General features: G+C 48.5%; 6 protein-coding genes across 6 annotated transcripts; 4 read left to right on the plus strand and 2 right to left on the minus strand.

Moving 5' to 3' along the window:
- Positions 1 to 1,124: 1,124 nt before the first annotated feature.
- On the plus strand, positions 1,125 to 2,750 carry N7455_009800 (uncharacterized protein; the record flags this gene model as incomplete). Its single annotated transcript, XM_040956401.2, has 4 exons — positions 1,125 to 1,340; positions 1,408 to 1,542; positions 1,608 to 1,863; positions 1,924 to 2,750. The coding sequence occupies 4 exons, from the start codon at positions 1,125 to 1,127 to the stop codon at positions 2,748 to 2,750; spliced, it is 1,434 nt and encodes a 477-aa protein (XP_040813132.2).
- A 1,184-nt stretch (positions 2,751 to 3,934) lies between these two features.
- Positions 3,935 to 5,998, plus strand: N7455_009801 (uncharacterized protein; the record flags this gene model as incomplete). Its single annotated transcript, XM_040956490.2, has 1 exon — positions 3,935 to 5,998. The coding sequence occupies one exon, from the start codon at positions 3,935 to 3,937 to the stop codon at positions 5,996 to 5,998; it is 2,064 nt and encodes a 687-aa protein (XP_040813094.2).
- A 436-nt stretch (positions 5,999 to 6,434) lies between these two features.
- Positions 6,435 to 7,295, minus strand: N7455_009802 (uncharacterized protein; the record flags this gene model as incomplete). Its single annotated transcript, XM_040956463.2, has 1 exon — positions 6,435 to 7,295. The coding sequence occupies one exon, from the start codon at positions 7,293 to 7,295 to the stop codon at positions 6,435 to 6,437; it is 861 nt and encodes a 286-aa protein (XP_040813162.2).
- A 610-nt stretch (positions 7,296 to 7,905) lies between these two features.
- Positions 7,906 to 10,570, minus strand: N7455_009803 (putative C6 finger domain protein; the record flags this gene model as incomplete). Its single annotated transcript, XM_040956366.2, has 5 exons — positions 7,906 to 8,783; positions 8,842 to 9,431; positions 9,490 to 9,933; positions 9,993 to 10,105; positions 10,172 to 10,570. 5 exons carry the CDS (start codon positions 10,568 to 10,570, stop codon positions 7,906 to 7,908), a joined length of 2,424 nt encoding a protein of 807 aa, XP_040813110.2.
- A 2,548-nt stretch (positions 10,571 to 13,118) lies between these two features.
- Positions 13,119 to 15,293, plus strand: N7455_009804 (copper fist DNA-binding domain-containing protein). The gene is made up of 2 exons (XM_040956468.2): positions 13,119 to 13,535; positions 13,593 to 15,293. Exons 1-2 carry the CDS (start codon positions 13,460 to 13,462, stop codon positions 15,062 to 15,064), a joined length of 1,548 nt encoding a protein of 515 aa, XP_040813105.1. The 5' UTR covers positions 13,119 to 13,459; the 3' UTR covers positions 15,065 to 15,293.
- Positions 15,294 to 16,196: 903 nt separating this feature from the next.
- Positions 16,197 to 16,382, plus strand: N7455_009805 (uncharacterized protein; the record flags this gene model as incomplete). Its single annotated transcript, XM_065606301.1, has 1 exon — positions 16,197 to 16,382. One exon carries the CDS (start codon positions 16,197 to 16,199, stop codon positions 16,380 to 16,382), a length of 186 nt encoding a protein of 61 aa, XP_065460264.1.
- Positions 16,383 to 18,356: the final 1,974 nt, after the last annotated feature.

Raw genomic sequence — 18,356 nt, forward strand, 5'->3', positions numbered from 1 at the left:
AATCGGGAACAAGACCTTCTGTTCTCGAGACCGAAGACTTTGAATATATGGCTCGAGGGATGCTGCCCTTGATGCGTCTTCGTTTGAAAACGAGTCGAGCAGGAGAAATTGCAGGGGTGTCAAAATTGCGACTTTGTGTGGCTTTTGAAGGGTCGGAGTCCGAAGGCGATACAACGTTGATTCTGACCGAAAGAGGTGATAGTGACGGCCAGTGGCTGTGAGACGGCTTGAGTCGCAGGTTTCGCGCGTTCGAATGTTGGAGCACTGGATGCGACGGTGAAAAGAGCAAAGTGCTCAGCAGCAACGGCAGTTCTAAGGCAGTGGTAAATTTGCGCGTAGGCGATCAAAATCAGCGATATTTTTCAAAAGTAAAATAATTGTCAATGCCTTGCGGCCCTGGAGGGCTAGAGCTGGGCTTGCGATCAACGGCACTGATCAGCCAAAAGTCCGCGCTTCTCCAGGGCGCGTTATCGGATTATTCATTGTTCCTATTGATGACTAAGTGAGAATTGTATATATTGATGCCTCAGGCTGCATATTTCTGTATAAGAACAACGGCATACCGGAGGATCTATTAATCCTTCATGTTTTGTAATTTATGTTATGTAATCGAGGCTCCATATAGTTAACTAAATTGTTAGCAGAGCCGATGAGACAATGATCAGTCTCCAGGCCCTGACTATGCAATTTACTCATTTTCTAATTTCAAACGATGCAACAATGAAGATATTAATTTTGATTGATTGGCAGTTCAGCTACATAGAGTGTTCTGTTCCTAAGGGAACCCACTGACGTCTTTTCGAGTCTCAATATCACCACCACTACTGTACTACAACAGTTGTAAGAGCTTAAAATATTTTGACCTAAAATACAAGCCCCAGGCATACCTCAAATTTGCTACATAGGGATTTAGTTGCGCACTGATGCACTGATTAAAGATGCTAATGGGGTGGGCAATGCCAATAATCAATACTGGGAGTGCTGGACCGAGAAATCTCACCCTCTTCCTTACCACGAACATTATTTCACTACCCAGGTCGCCATCACGCTCTTTCGTCATCTATATGATATCGATGAATATCTTCTGAGCCTGTACTGTTTGTTGATTGCTCTCCCTCTATAAGATGCAGCATCTGCAGCCACCCATCCCTCCCCAGGTCCTTCGTTTACCCATTGCCAAGTTCTCCCATACAACCACTGCCATCGATCATGTCGGTCCACTGACCTGGAATCATGTCCCTGGGAATGGAGGCCTAGCTTGCATATTTGAGAAGTTCCTCGATTCCGGGTCTATGCCATCCAGGATGATTCAGAAAGTGGTTCGAGGTGATGGAATCCTGGTACGCTCCCACTCACGCATAAAGCTTTACCGCCAGTAATGCTGAACATCTGGGCCACCCAATCTAGGAGCAGCTTGATCTCGTATTCTTCACTCGCATGGCAGGAATGCAGGCCCAGCTGATTCCACCCCCAAGGTCACACTTTGCTGTCGTGGTAAAGTCGCCTTGTCTTGCAGTCAAGTATCCTCATGGTGGAACACATGTGTGTATATTCTGCATATGGTTTCTGGCAGTGATTCCTAACATAATTGCCTTCTGAATCCACAGATTCGTCGGTTTCAGATCAAGTTCACTACAGAGCGTGACTACTTCATGGCCTTGACTCTTCTAGGTGAAATCAACTGTCCATTGACAGAAGGCAAGATACCAGTTCCAGCAATACAACGAGTTCCTTCAGTGCCATCATGGACATCGGGGCAGCCATCTTCCATTGTTCCCATGACTACAAACACAGCCTCAACTTCAACTGGGGGCAATGGAGTCCACTTTTACCCCACGGGAGCTTTAGGGTCTGGAAGGACAAGTATGTAACGATTTCTCTGACAACACTTCAAGCAGCTATCTCACATTCTTGCTTTTCTAGCACCCATTCGAGCATCATCTCCTGCGAGCACTATTTCATATCCTACGTCCAGATTAGGCCCTATACCAGCTTTCAACCCTCCATCCCAAAGTATGGAACCCGTGGATTTATCCCAACCACTGCATGCATCTGCGCTCGCACACGCGTCAAACAAAGAACCAGAGCCACCGAGCTCTCAGCTTTCCACTATATCTGCAATTCATGACGTCGATCAGTTAAACCAGATGCTTCCTCCCAAGAGAGACCTGCCCTTCTCAAAGCCAACCACAAGGAAACCACAAGCTGCAAGTTTAACTCGAACAGCACAGAAGAATCCCCAGTCAGCTCCGTCGCCAAGTTCTCAACACACCGAGCCAACCAAGGATCCACAACCTGATCCACGGCCCCTCGGAGTGGAGCCTAACACTTATTCTGGTCTTCCCGACTCCGATTTCCAACTCTTATCCCAAACAAATGTTTGCCCCGAGCCTAGTCAGCCATTGTTACTTTATGAGGAGCCTACTGCTTCGCAAAAGACAGCTCCAGTCTGCGAATCTGCCGAACAGACACCCCAAGTACCCCAAGTACCCCGCGTTCAGAACACATCGCACTCACAGGATAATCTAACTAACTCAAACTCCAACAACAACCCGGCCAGCAAGCCGAACGATAAAGCCCCAGGCCCGGCCGAAGACCATCTTGCGCAGTATTTGTCTTCACCAACAGCTGACCGAATTGCCTTTCTTGAGAACTGGATGTGCGAGTTGATCGACGATGACAGTTTCATGACTCTGTGCGAGGACGTGGATGGAACATGGAGGCGTTTTGCATTCGGACAAAGGCAGTGAGAGATAAGGGACTGCTATTTTCTTGTTCTCTGGAATACTATATCTTATTTACTAATGTCTGCAAGATAAATTTCGGCTCATCTTCAGTCTTCCTCGTTCAGTTGTATCGTATGATCGATCTGGGTCCAGACAAATTTACCAAAAGAGCAAATTCAAATGCACGTTTCACTTGAATACTGAACATAGCATCACAGCCATAGACATTAGAACACGTAGTATAGGCCCACTTGGTCACTTGCATACTAAGGCATGTCGTGCCTTGATTCAAGGAGATAATGGGCGAGATAGTGTCTGTGCGTAATATAATAGTGCGGTAGTGCTGCTATCAGCTACGCCACAGGCGCAAAGTATTCCCGAGGTCCGTTGCTATTCGGGGATCATCGGATATATCTCCAAATTCAAGACTAGTTCCAATCTTGATAATCTCCCGTGCAACATTTTAAGGTTCTGCGATCTCACCCAACGTTACACGAAATCTAAAATCCACCGATTATTGCCTAGATAGGTATACCCATGGCCCGAGTCCACATGTGCAGCAAGTTGTTATCTAGGTTACTGCATTGCAGGTTACATAACCACCGTATATCTGAAGATGTTGCGCAAGGATCATCAACTCAATACGAAGACGGCAGGACGCACAATAAGTAAACAAGTTTCTTGAAGATCGAGGCCCAATTACTATGGTGGACCGGTTTCATGTCATGCACTTAGAAATGCTTAAGCTTTGGCCCCTATCGTATGTCAGTTCCTCGAGTGTACCTTAGATTGTGAGACATTCCGATGTTTCTCCCGGGGTTGTTAATCTTCATGCGCTAATTTTCCACTAGTGAACAGTCAAAAATAGTCATTTTACTACACCCCCGTATACAATTATCCGGTACTACAGGAAGAAACAGATCTAGAGAAGAAGGCCGTAGAGTATAGGACGGAGGCAACCAACGTGGAGAACTATTTAAACAAATACGAGCTTCTGACTTTGGTATGCACGTCGGACTGCAATCTAGGATATACGACGTTTCACTAAACTCAAATATACTATGTGCATAAGTAGATATCTATGGAGCAACGCCGACTTTCTACTGTCAGGCTCATCGTGTGATGTTTCACATAAATACCCCCTCCGGTCTCATAGCAAAAGAATAAACTACACTCTGCGATCAAACATTCTTACTATTGAATCCCACATGCCTTATATTGCCCGGACAAGTGCCCTCCCGGAGCTAGCTCTCAGTGGCGGGCTCATTGACCCCCGAGCCGATAAACAGGCTTCATTCGAAGAGCGGATGAACTGCCGGGACGCAACCGACTTCATTTCCAACACCAAGCTTCCATCTTTGGAATCGAAGCACAAAATGGCTGGCGTTAGTCCCACAACTTGGGGTGGGCAGCGCCGCAAGCCAGATAGCGAGTATCAAGCCAAACTCGACAAGATCCTGGCCCGTTCGAGGGAGCTCGGGCTGTCTCGCAGAGAAAAGAATACAGACCAGCCCTTGTCTGACCTTGTACCGGGATTGGTTACCAGCGGTGGTCTCAGCCGCTCGCCTGCTTTCGACTGTCTTCCCGTAGTATCCCACTGGACTGATCGCACCGATGAGGTTTCGGCAGAGGACGCTGCTGCCACCGTTCGTCTTTCTTCGACATGGGGTACAACTCATCTCATCGGAGAAGGAACTACCATGGCCTACCCTCTTGGGGCCCCTTGCTGGTCGCTCAAGACTCACGGAATAGGGCCGGTCGAAGCTGGGTCAAGTAAATTTTCTCAGCAGTACATCCCTGAAACCGACACGCTGACAACATCGGTCACGTTGGCACGTCGCCTTGATACCCCTCAGACCGGGGGAGTTCTGGCGGCCGCCGCAAGTACCTCTTGGATGCGCAACACACGCGTTGCAGACGCCGTCGATTGTGCAGTCGGTCTCCTAGCCGACGCCTCGGCCCTCTTGGAAGCCCGTGATAAGGTGATCACAGCCGGAACGACGGAGCGTCTAGGATTTGCGGAGGTGAGGGCGATCGAACTGCCCTCATGGTGCTCTGCTCGCAAGCCCCTCCCACCGAAGCTGAGCGGCGTGGCGCTCTCACCCGATCAGGTCACTGCCGATCTCATCGCAGCAGAGGGTTGCGAAGGACCTCTCCTCAACACCAGCATTTTCTCCATGGGTGTGGGCTACAACCGGGGCGTCTATGGCGGTTCAATCTCTGGCTTGTGGGCTCTCATGGACTCGGGCTTTGTCCTTGATTACTCTGTAGGCGTCAAAGACTCTGATATGGCAGACAAGCTCTTTTCTGCTTTCTCAGATGTAGCTGCCGTTGCTGAAGTATCCCCCTCTGCTGGCCCGCACATCACCGATGTACGAATCGTCAAGGGCTGCAATTATGGCTGTTTGCGTCAGAAGACCATCATCGAGGATGCCCACCCTATCCCCTCCCGCCCGTGTGTAGTTATATGGGACGATCTCGCCCGGCTTGCCCGTTACAAATTAGCAGATGCCGTCTTCTGCCACGTCTATTACGACGCGGGTGGCGGTGAGCAGATGGCTGCTATCGCCGGTCTTGGGTGCGTTGCACACGACTGGATTGATCTTGGAGCTGATGTAGCATGCGGGGAAGTGAGCAACATCATCCCCTCTCTGACGCGGGGGTCTTTAGAGGAGGAACCACTAGCTGAGGTTTACTCGCGCTTGACTGGTGCTATGATCTGGTATCGGGACAACGATCCCTATAACCCAGCAGCCCTCTGCCTTCTCTTCACGCACTGGTGGCAACTCGCCAACTGCCGACACAGACCCGTCGCCCTTCTCGGCAGGACAGATTTCGGTGTCGAAGCAGCCATCGCCGCCACCGTCCCGACAGAGAGGCCCTCGTTGGAGCACTTCCGAGCATGCGGCACTAAGGTCGAGCGTGGGGAGCGTCCCTTGGCCAGCGCCGAGGCACGACTCCAGTCAATCCTTTCCTCTGACCCTTTGCCGGAAACTCGTGCCGTCATCGACCTTCTTGTAGCCCCTGTCCTCGCTTACGTGAAGGGGGCTGATAGCCTACCCTATGAGAGTGAGTACGTGGGGGCTGTCCTCGCTGCCGAGCTGGCTTATCCCCACGGGCAGAAAATCATAGAGCTATGGGATCTTGCTATCGTCATGTGGGAGTGCGGTGCATTGTGGGCGGCTGGAATTGCATGTCTTTGCTATACTCACAATGGAAAGGCCAACTGCGACCGGGCTCGGGATGACTTGGCTGACACCACCTGGACTTGATTGCGCCGCCGTTAACTGTCCCCACCTGCGGAAGCATTCGACTATGTGCTCATTGCTTGAGTTAAAGGGACGCAAATATGGTCTGCAGGCTGAAGTTATGGACACCAGGGAAACCACCAACATAGTGTCTGGCACATAACGTCTAACATGCCCTCTGTTGTTGGCTAGTTAGATTGTGGAACATAGGCCTCAATAAATGAATCACTCAATACATGGAATCCAGCCAGTGGGTAGCTTCAACGCGAGCATCAGAATGGCACTTGTACCGGAAAAGGAGCCCCTGAGGACTTTAAAGACGAGACTTTCGTAGTTATCAATTCTTCAAGCGAATTAGGTGAAATGTGTGGTATTGAGGGTAAAAGAATACCCTACGACAGTATGGTGACAAGCGCAGGTACACGAAGGCAGCGCGGCAAGTACCCAACACATGGGAAGATCAAGCGACAAACTGGAAAGGTAAGGCATCGTCGATGTCTTCAACGCGCCATACCTCTGCATAGCTGCCTTTGAGAACATTGACTTTATAATAGAAAATGCCATCACTTAAGGCGAACATGCTGGGCAGACCCTTCGGAACCAAAACAAACCCCTCCTGCGGCTCCGAACTATATCCAATGGTGTAATGGAGCATGCAACGGGAACATCGATCGAACCGAGTATGTTGCTTACAGCTTTCGTTCAGGTATGCAGCAACGTCAGGTTCCATCATAACGACCAGATATTTCCCGTCATAGGAGCGGATCTGTGTCTTCCCATCACGTTTGGAAAGCTGAAAAGACATGCCATCACTGTACGAGTTGCCACCAAAATATAGCTTGCTTTCGAATTCCCCCACATCACCTGTCCAGATACTGTCGCCGTTGATGGGATATAAGGAGAACCATTTATCGGGGTGGTAGAGATCAACTCCGTCAGCGGAAATGGGATTGCTCGTGTCAATGACAGGATTGGGAATTGGCGGTGGAATAGGAGGTTCGGCATCGCCGTAGTCTGACACCGGGTCGATTTGGACGTTGACGGCGTCATTAACGTCATTCACCCACTTCCCATCCTGAGTTAGGTACTGTGACCCATTGCGGATGTAAAATACATCTCCTTCATAGTCAGGATGGTCGGCGAGAACGCCGACATATGTGTGATTATGAATTATCGCCTCTCCGTCATCGGAAAGGTAAAATAGAGAACCACGGGCATGGTAATCTCTGCATATCTCAAAGTTGCTGTCGTGATAGTGAATCGCAAGATATTGGCCGGTGACGATGAACCTGAATGGCCTGTCGAGCCCTTCATCCTCCATGTTGGATACTTCGATGCTAGCGAGGAACTATCCAAGATCAGCTTAGCTGTTTAACTATACGGGGAGGCTAAAGCAAAAGGAATCGTGGCGTGGTCATAAGTAAAGATGGAGTCCAAGGGAGGAAACCCCTACCCGTACTATCGAGGCTTTCCTCTTAGCCTAGCCCGGATGGCCCCTGGTAAAAGAGACAGGCAGTCTGTAGTGAAACACTGAGATAGAAGAGAGAATTGTTGAGTGAATCCAAGGCTACAGTCTCGCCTTGTTTGTTGAGTTTGCATTGAACCTTCTAGGAAGTCTTGGAGGCCCGGGCCATACACAAACCCGCACATGTCAGGGTCTACATTAGAAATGGAAGGCCATCTCGCGCAGCCTCAAATTCGATGTAGATGTCATACATAAAATATGTTCCATTTGAGGGCTAAATCCCCCCCCCTAATCGAGACACAACTACAACATAAGATATTAGAGACAAACTTGAGCCATGGAGAAGCCCAGCGAACGCAAATATTACAAAACGAAAAGCAATTTCGGATGGGGCTATTTTGTTCAGACAAAAAGCAGAGAAGAGAAAGATCAAGTTGAGAAGAAAGGACATGATCGCGAATCGAACTTAACGTGTGCGACGGTAGATCAACCCAGAGAAGACGTTCAGATAGCCTTCCTTAGTGAGCATAGTGAAGTCAACAACAACCCGACCCGACCCGCCGTTCGACTGGGTCAACTGAGGGGCAAGATTATGCTCGTTTTCGCCCTGGTCATTAGAAAGACCTGGTGGGGGCGTAGACGGTGCATTCTGACCAACAGAGCCCTCGGCTCCAACAGCAAGATCAGCAAGGTGCTGGAGAGAACGCTGCTCATTGGGACCCATCACAGGCTGGTGGGACTTGACGAGACCGCCAATCTCAGCTTCCTGGAGCTGGCTCTCCTGGGACTTGATACGGCGCCACTCAAGGAAGATGCGGATCTTGGCGTCCCATTCCGGGGTACCGAAGATATTGTCGAACTCGGAACCCTCTGCTGCGCGCTTGGAGCGGCGGTCGAGGATCTCTTCGACTTTTTCGAGGGCGGCCCAGGATTCGTTGGCGTGTTCTGGGAGAACGGTCGCCTCGAGAAGAGTCATTGAGGCGAGGGCTAGACTGTGCAGGTCAAAGGGTGATGGGAGACGGGATTGCATCGTTGACCTGTGCATCTCGTTGATTACCTCCTGCGCACAGAAGATGATCTCGTATGGGCTATACACGAAGACGTGGCGCTTGATGAGCAAACGGACGGTCCAGTAGAGTTGTGCTTGGAGGCTTTCGTAAAGTGGGCGAGTGGTAGAGTTCTCCGGTAGCTCGTGGATCTGGAATATGTCTTCCATCTCCGCTAGACGCTCTAGGGATGAAACTAGGTTCGCGCCGATGATACGACCCAGGCCGGAGTTGGTCTGACAAACATTGTGGTCGACATTGGCCAGAGTGACCATCTCCGAGAGGAATGTCGAGTAAGCTAGCGCGAAAAGAGTCAGTAAAACGCCACAATTATAAAACAAGGAAGATCAACATACAGGCAATTCCGGTTGTGATTTGACCAACAACCCTTTCATCTTCACGGCCGCCAATCTCATGACCACCCAGAACGGTGGCATCTGCCACACTGATAGCATACCACCGGGCCAAGATGACCAAAGACACCCAGTTGCGCCGGGTGAGATTGGCATCCGAGTCGACATCAGGATCGACAGATCGCTTGTTCTTCAGCTGGCCTTGGCTCTTGGCCAAGTCATATCCGAGCTTGTTAGCCGCTTGGACCAGGGTACCCTTGGGAACACCATCTTTCAGAACGAAGTTATCCGGTCCACGAGTGTCACAGTCGATAATCATCAGCAAAAGAGACTGGAGCCAGATAAGGTTGACAGGGGTTGAATGGACAATCAATGGCTGGCGGGTGTGGAACATGAGGAGATCCTGAGCATTATCAAAGCCATTGATCTTCTCGAAATTGCCCGCTACGCGAGTCATGTCGGTTCGAGTAACGCTGTACAACGCATGGCAGAAAATTTCCTGTGCCTCGCGATTGCATTGGTGCAAAAGCTCCAATGTTCGCTCCTTGGTGTGGGGAAGAATCGGCAGAAGGGTGTGGATCTTCTGATAATAACTATAATCAGGTGTTAGGTGGGTTTCTCATAATTACGAGGGTTAACAATTGCACGTACGCGTCAAGAGCTCCTTCATCCAGAGTCGCCGGTGTCATATCGTCATCACCTTCATGCTTTGGTAAATCCGTCATTTCAAGGCCGCTTGGGAGATCATTCTCATGGCCTGTCGGGTTCCAGAACAGATTACCAGGTTTCGGTGCGCTGCCGCTGGCAACGGCTGGGTTGTACGGGTCTGCCGCTGTCTCAGAGGCGTCGAAAGCATTTTGCGATACCCGCGCGTTGAAAGAAGGTTGTGCAAATGAGGAGCTGGGGAGACCTTCGAAAACCGAGTAAGTCCTCTTGCGATTGCCCGAGGTCGATTCCACCGGCGATGCGAAATCCTGGTACCCTCTCGGTAGCGACACCTCGTTCATGGACTGGTATGGCACGTCAGGCTGCACGATCCCTGGTTGCATCTGGTTCTCGAGAGTATGGAGTCGCTCGGCGAGTTCTTTGATATAACTGTGTTTCTGTCAGCGACGGCGCTTCTTGTAGTGGCGCACTTGTTGTTTTTTTCTTACCCTTTACTGGGGCCGCGTTTCATCGGGACGCGACTGAACTGGCACACAACGCCGAGGCGTCTACAGTTGGAGCATGTTTCAAGGCCAGTTTCCGAGCTCGCATCGCATCGAACCTGTAGAAGAAAACGCGTCTTAGTTTGGATGTTCACAATCGCATTCGAGTGGGGTCGTTATCGTACTTTCTTTCGCCGGCACTCGTCGCAAGCCCTTGAGATCTTTGATCGTTTGCGCGCACTTTGTTCGCCATAGCTCAGGTCGTGGTTCGGGTCGACGCCGACCTGTTGACTCGGAGGGAACTGTAGCATGTGTTGGTGCTGGTGTTGATCCTCCGAAGAGGTTCGACCCATGTCGGCAGCATTGGAGGAACCCAGCACCATAGACTGGCCATGATGAACCCCATTGTTTGTTTCGCCAAGGCCTGGACCAGAGGCATCGCGGGAAAGTTCCGCGGACAGCAGTTCGTCGGTGGTCATTTGGCGGTTGCCATAATACGAGGGCACGCCCTGGGCCATCTGCGCACCGTTGGGGGACGGGTAAGAGGGCGCCGGAGGCATATCAGACTGCTCGCGAGAGTTCATTGCGCGAGATAAAACCGAAAATCACCAGGAAAATGATGGGTTGTGGGCAAAGCGGGCCTCCGGGGGATGGAAGGAAGATGGTGTAGGACGCGAAGTGCCAGAGGTGAAGTTTTGACTAAAATTTCGCGGGGGGGGATTTTCAAGGGGGCTAGCGCCGAGAGCGCCGCATTAAGCAACAACATTTGTACGGAGGATTCATTAGAATTAGATATTATTTTGAAGCTATATACAGTTGTTTACTTCCCCGAGTCTTTTTTGGATGATCGCACGGAGGACGGCCTTTCGTTTCTGCGTGTCGAACGGATTAATACTATTTCCCCTTCGGCTTCGGATGAACTACCAACGAACACTTGCACTTACACTTTCAACATTCAAGTTAGGGTACCTTCATATACTTGGTGCTCATGCCATCTTTAAGGGTGTTGGCTCAATTTATACTGATATCACTGGTTTGTATCAATTCTCATCGGATATTATCCATGCAAGGTGTACACCATCGATGTTGGGATATTGGGATACATAGGCGTGTGCCTATATTTGTACTGGCGCTCAGTATCCAACGTCCTTGCCACTACTCCATCAAGTATCAATCATGCTTTTGTCAAGCTGGCAAGTTACAAATGACAAATGACAGCGGATATTCACTGAAAGCTTTATATACGCTGATTTGGTTTTTACCCTCCCGGGATCACCTGACCGAGAGTCGCATGATGTCCACGGATTCTCCGATAGTGCTACTGATCGTTTTGAGAAACCTAGTAGTCGTAGTCTTTGATCTACCCATTCCCCTTTCCGTGCGATGCCTATTTTCCCTGTGTTGTTATATCTACCACTTTGTATCCTTGAGACCGTTTGTAGATCACCATACAACATAGTATAACTCGAACCCCAGATCGGTCTAACGTGATATGGCTTCCGCTTACATCATATATACTTAGGTACTTACAAGCCGTTTAATCAAGTGAATCAAGCAAGCACTTGAAGGCATCCTTAATACTATAAAGGATATCAAAATGAGAGATAAGCATGTGACTTTTTTATACTCCATCCCGTACTCCGCAAATTAATCTACGATAATCGAGTTGATAATATAAGATTGTACGTAAAGAATCCCAAACCCTCCCGAATCCACCAGATAGCGATTGGCGGGTAAAGAAGATGCAGATCAGGGCCCCAAACTCTCTCTGCAGGCCGCCCGAAGCAGGAACACTGACGCCATCGGCCCACTTCGGCCGCTATGGCATGCATTGTGGTATTGTACTTGTATGTATTGGTAACATGGTATTAGTAAATTAGTAAATTAGTAACTTTCCAAGGTTGAATGCACACCTGGGCTACGTGGACTCCTTCCACTGGATGCTTTTTTTCCTTTTTCATTCTTTCTCTCCTTTTCCTTTTTCCAGTTGATGTCTGCGCCAAGGACCTGTCATAACCTTGGAAGTCGCTTTATCATGTAATACTAACCTATGGGCCATTTGGAAAGTCTTGCAGGGATTATGGAATGTTCTTTTGCCCAATGTACCTCCGTAGATCAAGCGCTAGCACCCCTGAAACATTCTCATAATAGATTCAGCCCCAGCAACCAGGGTGCCGTAGCACAAAGAAACACAAAATTCCTAAATATATACGGAGTGTAGTATGAGTGTCAAGGTCGGGATGTGCGGCCCCAGATTTTAGATCCATATTTTGCTAGTGGGGTTGGGTTCGTTATGGCTAGACTGTGCCAATCTTTTATTTAATAACATAATAATAATGGGATTTTCCATGCAGTGGCCACGAGTTCGGTTGCCACCATATGTTGTTCCATGTAGTATACATACGGTTGGGGCTGCCAGTTTGGGCATTTTAAAAAAAAAATGCCAAAGTTTAAAAAAGAAGAAAAGGAGAAAAGGAGAAAAGGGGGAAAAGAAATGAAAGAAAAACTAGCCGATAAAAAGAAGCAAAACTAAATAAAATTCTCACGATGTGCGTTGGGAAAACCCTAAGCAACAATGGATCCTGTGAGTGGAGTCCCAATAAAAAAAGGTGGAAGAATTCCAACCTTGGAGGGCTTGTTGTTGTTAGTCAAAGAACCCTGGGAAGTCTTGGAAACATACAAACATACAATATTTTAGTAATAGTACAGTTATTTCCAAGGTTACTTTACTCACTTTACTTGATACTATTCACCCATGGCTACATGATGTATGCAGGTAAAATCATTACCCAAATCCAGTAAATAAAAGGAGCGTAAAAGCAGTAAAAGTACAATACAACTTGTTCCTTTACCTATTATACCTGTCAGTACAGTCACCTACAAAGACCAGTGGCGCAACAAAAATCCTCGTCCCATACCCCGTTATTAACGGCTGCTGCCCGCCCTCCTCCCTCTCCTCTTTTCTTTTCCTCATTGCGTCCAACGTCCTCTTTTATCGAACGCTTTTTATCTTGGCCGCCACTACCGGTACTTGGTGTCCTGTCTAACGGCCGGCGCCAAACGGTGCGTAGGCTTGGTCCCCCTCTCCCCTCTTTCTCTCTTACTCTCCGATCCCTGACCACCGCCCCCCCCCCCTCCCCCTTCTACCTCGCGCCTGAGATACCCTTTGGATTTTCAATTTCTTTCTGCTTTCTGTTCCAATCGAAGACAGTGCAGTGGCTCTCATCGGCATTCTACACTGCTAGTCTGGCGTTCTGTGAACTCCTCCGCGCATTGGGACCTTCGACTATACGATTATACCCTTTTGTCATTTTGTTCTACTCGGCCCGAACTCTTTAAAGGAGCCCCTGCCAATCGCCTTGACGGCTTGATATCTCGGTCTCTTCAACGGATCTCTTATATTTCAATACTTCAATTTTCCCCAATATCCCTCGCGAATCATCGCATGTGTACCTCCCAGTAACACCGCAGCGATGCTCATCGATGGTGAAAAGTATGCTTGTGAGGCTTGCGTCCGGGGTCACCGAGTCAGCAGCTGTCATCACAGTGGTACGCCAATCTTACGCTCTCGCGCAATAATGAATATCTTATGCTAATTCCCCTTAGACCGCCAATTGACCCACATCAACAAAAAAGGCCGCCCAGTCTCTCAATGTACTCACTGCCGCGGCCTACGCAAGTCTCGGACAACCCACACCCAGTGTGATTGCGGCGAAAAGAAGAAGAAGGAAGACTGCCATGCTGGCATTTCCCATGGTCGCTGTGGTTGCTGTCATGGCCAGCGCTGCATTTGCGCACTCAAAAAGGAACATCTAGATACTGTGCCTGAAACCGGTCTTCCCTTCTCTCCGCCCCCGCTTACGATTGAGACACCACGGAAACCCCCTCTTACGTCTACCAAATCTGAATCGACGCTCACGATTTTCCGCGACGGTCATCATAAACCCGCCCACAAGCATAATGACATGGCCCACAAATGTGGATTGCCCTATACGATCCCGCGATCGCATACCATCCACCACCCAACCGACTTACCCCGTCGGTCGGTGGATCATTTGCCGCTAGGCCAGTCGACCTTTATCAAGGAACCTCTTACCCTGTCCGAATTTCCTACATCACAACAAACGTCACAAAATGGTTCTCCCAACAGCGCGCATGTTTCGGGCGCCGAAGACGATGCGAAACCCGCTCCTCTCGATCACTCGTACCTCGACAATTTCGTTACGCCAGCACCTCCCGCTCCGTCATTAGACCGATCCCATGATGCGCTGTCAAACCCGATCTCTGCCCCTGCAACCATGGATAAATTCCCTCTGGAACACATTGTCACCAGTGTTCCTCCACTTGACGTCTCCTCTTTCGCCTCCTTCCCGACCACGAGCTCCAACTCTCCGATCGCCTGCATGGCATTCCAAGAACCTTACCAAGAATGTTATTTCACCTCCCCAGACTCCGATATGCCCCTAGGGTCTGCTGGCATCGGTGCTCCCTCGGTCGACTGGTCAAGTTTCCCTCTATACTCTGACGTGCCTACCGCAACCAGCACGCAAGCTCCTTCATATGCTAGCTTTGATTACACCGGATATCCCTCGGGTCTTCCAGCGCCTTCATCATCCGGAGACATCTCCGAGGCTGACGAGTTTGGACCGCTTCCTGGTTTGGGTCATGCTAGCAATGACATGCACGATCTGCACAGCGTAAGCGAAACGTCTGACATGGACCATCTCCGCGTCAGCTCTGCGTCCTCATTGGTCGGTCTACCTCAGACGCGTCTCCTGTCATCCCATGACCTGGACTCGATCAACATCGACGATTTCCTCAAATCAACCAATGAGTCCACCGCTGCGCTTGAGCACCAGCTGCAAGCCAACATGAGCATAGAGGCGAAACCGGTCCCTACTCAGGATATCTACACTATGTCGCAGATACCAGCGTACAAGCCCATGACGTCGGCCGCGACTCCCAGCGCTCCCTCGCCGCCCCCGGACTCCGTTCCTATCTGGGCTAGCGGTCTCTTCGATGCTGATTCCACCCCGCCCATGGATGATAACTTCTTCCAACAATCCTGGGGCCAGTAAGAAACAGTGCTGCTCGTTATTTATCCTTGCTTATATTCTCTTCCTCCCTATACTTCTTTTTGTCCTGGGGCTTGCTCTCTTGCGGCAATATACCACCACCTCCACACCGTCTTCATGACCATGATGAGAGATTGATGATGAATGCCTTATTTGTCTTGTTCCATTAGCCAGTCTAGATTCCTTCCTTGATAGCCATTCAATCTAGAGGGGTTTGCGATTTGGACACTTGCATGTGCCTATACATTCTTTTGCTTTTTGCTTCCGTATATCCGCTATCTTTCGCTTTGCATTCTCCCTGATGTATAGATTTTTTTTTCATTTCTGTTTTTTCTTTTTTTTTTTTTTTTTTCTTTTTTAACATGTACAATGACTCCGGTGGTATTTCTCCATACACTCCCGGACAACGATACCCAAATGCACAGTGCCGATCGCTACAGACCCCGAGATCAGCCTTTGGATGTCCATCACCCTGTATTTTATTATACAGGGAACACTAGCTGATATACCCCTATGGTATCATTAACCACCAATTACCTATCAACTAGGTAAAGTGGTTTAATACCAAACAAACTACTATATACTCCATGTATTCCATCAAGAACACTAGTAACAATCGGGGTCGAATGCAAAGAAGATCCCGGTCAGGCGGGATATAGCGGTGAGAGCTCCCCACAACAGCACTCAGCTGCCTCATCGGCGGACTCGTGGATTCTTCGGCCCTAGGTTGCCCTCTTGCATTCTGAACACTGAAACAATATTTACAAAATAACAAACAACTTACATACAGAATCCGGGAGCCTGTGGAATTGAAGAAAATAACCGCTTTCGAGACCAGAAACGCCTTTCTACCCGTACACGCAAGCCGGATGCCTCAACTTACACCCAAGGGCAGACGCAATGAGAACCAAGTCTATCTTCGTTACTATTCAAGCCAAAGATATAGACTTTACTTTCGGTTTGCCCTATTAATCTATCCAACTCCCATCCAGGAATTTTACCAGTGGAGAAACCCCAGTGGCTTGTGGCAGTGACGTGACGATCGACTAAAAGGTTTATCAAACGGACATGTCAAGCTCAAGTGGATCGGTCAGTGGATCGGACAATAGTCTGCGAAATCTGCCTTTCTCGGAATATGATTACTGCATTCCTGAATGGCAATATGAAACCTCGATGGAGCCTAGAACAGCGCACCCCGCCTCTTCACAATCTCCCAGACATGACCCCAGATGACATTGATATTGAAGAGAATGGCTTCATTGACATTCAAGAAACAAACCCAGATGATCCTCCTTTTGAACTCGGGCTAAGAAGAGGGTGAAATACTTTGGAAGCCTCTTTCACCTGATCTTCCGATTCTTGAAAAAGAACTATTCTGACACAGATAGCTACATACGATGAAAACTTGGATAGATATGTCTGACTTATAAACATCCGATGGCTTGGAAGCACCACTGAATTTTATTGTATCCTTCGCAGAATTCATCACAGCACAATGTTTGCTAGATGGTGGGCCGATCAAGTTGAAGTCAACCTTAGCAGGGTCATCCTAGCATATCGCTTCTTGAATGCATCCAACCAGGCTAACTGTTACATTATTTGAACTTCCACTAACGCGCGTCGAGTCACGATCGATGATACTGCCGGCTTTATCAACGACTCACAGTATCTCCCCTGGATGGTATGGTGGCTATTGGAGCCGTGCAAGAACACGCTGCATGACTTATACACTGAGTCCAAAGAAGAAGCATTGAAGAGAGGTTATGAGACAATGTATTAGGACACTAAACCTAGAATGACAAACTAACTCGAAAAGGAACATTGGAGATTCACAGCCTCAGTTCACATACAATACCAACAAAAAGAAAGTTACATATATAGTATACAGATGTATCACACTACTCCACCCCCCAAAATAGAACCAAAGAGCTCGATGCTCCATATCAGCTATGTACCTAGCGTACATACGGAGTACATATGTCCCCTACCCGTCTAGCTAGGGATCCCAACACAACCACGCATATGCATGCATAATGTATATTTCACATACCGAGAAACAAGGAATCCCCCTGTATTAACGCCAAACCATAGCTAAGCATTAGCCAAGACAACGCAAGTCAGTGCGTGGGACACGAGGTAGGTGCGGTATTCATCCGAGAATGCGGTCTGTGGTGTGACTACTGTATGCTGCACCTTACTGTACGATCTAGAGATGTGGGTCGAGGTCCCAGCGATACATAGTGCCGGTGGCCGGTTTACCGAATACACAGCGTAAGGTGCATACATACATATGTAGATATGTATGTATGAGTGGGTGGATTTGTTTATGCGCCTTGCATATGTACCGGAGAATGCCTGGCACTTTGTTGTACAATGTATGTGTTGAGATCGGGAGAAACTATCGTAGATCTGGTGGGAGTTAGATTGCTTCTGAGGTCATAGCTTCCGATCAGCCGGTGTATGTTTATGTTGTATGTTCATATTTGTTGTTGTGTTACTTGTTTCTACCTTCAATGCTCACCGCTTCTTTGCCTCGCTTGTGTCACTGTACATGTCAGATTGAGGTATAATATGTATACGGAACACTACATATATGTAGTTATTGTACTCCGTACTCAATTACGTATCTACTGAGACAATTCCCTTGTTGGGATCATATCATTACCTGACCATACGACGTACAGGGATTCGAGTTTGGTCTTAGTTCGCCGTTTGAACTAAGCATTTACCAAGCAAATCAATTACCGGCCTTGCATACTCTTTAATTAATTGAATTTACATCACCCCAGGCTGCATATTAGGATACGTCATCAAGCTCTTAAAACCATTAGTCTGTTGCCTCGTTGCCTTCGGTTCTCTACTTTTAGGGTTGTGGTGGGTCTGCAGATGGACAATCTACCATCATATATATATCTTGCCTAACATGAGAACTCATGTTCATGACAATGTTGAAAAATAGCCTTGTATTTTCAATAGAATATACTCAGGAATTAAGCTTTTCTGTGCATTATAGAGAAAAAAAGGGGGAAACCTATACTATGCTACTGAAACAATGTATCAACATGCCGAGGAGGCTCATCTGGGGATTACGAGTGTGGGGCGCCTTACTCAAGATTTAGGTATTGCTACTACAAAATGCTAGCCTTGAACTATAATGAACCTTGATATGAATCTAACCTTTAATCCATATATCGTACCACTACATAGGAACAACCGGAGCCCATCACTTTGGTCAGCCTGAGGCTTAATGCTTAACTAATCCCAAGACTAACCCAAACCTTCCAAGGTGAACCTC

The sequence above is a fragment of the Penicillium solitum genome (assembly GCF_028829755.1).
Source record: "Penicillium solitum strain IBT 25940 chromosome Unknown utg000008l_segment0_segment0, whole genome shotgun sequence".
Classification (NCBI taxonomy): Eukaryota; Fungi; Ascomycota; class Eurotiomycetes; order Eurotiales; family Aspergillaceae; genus Penicillium; species Penicillium solitum.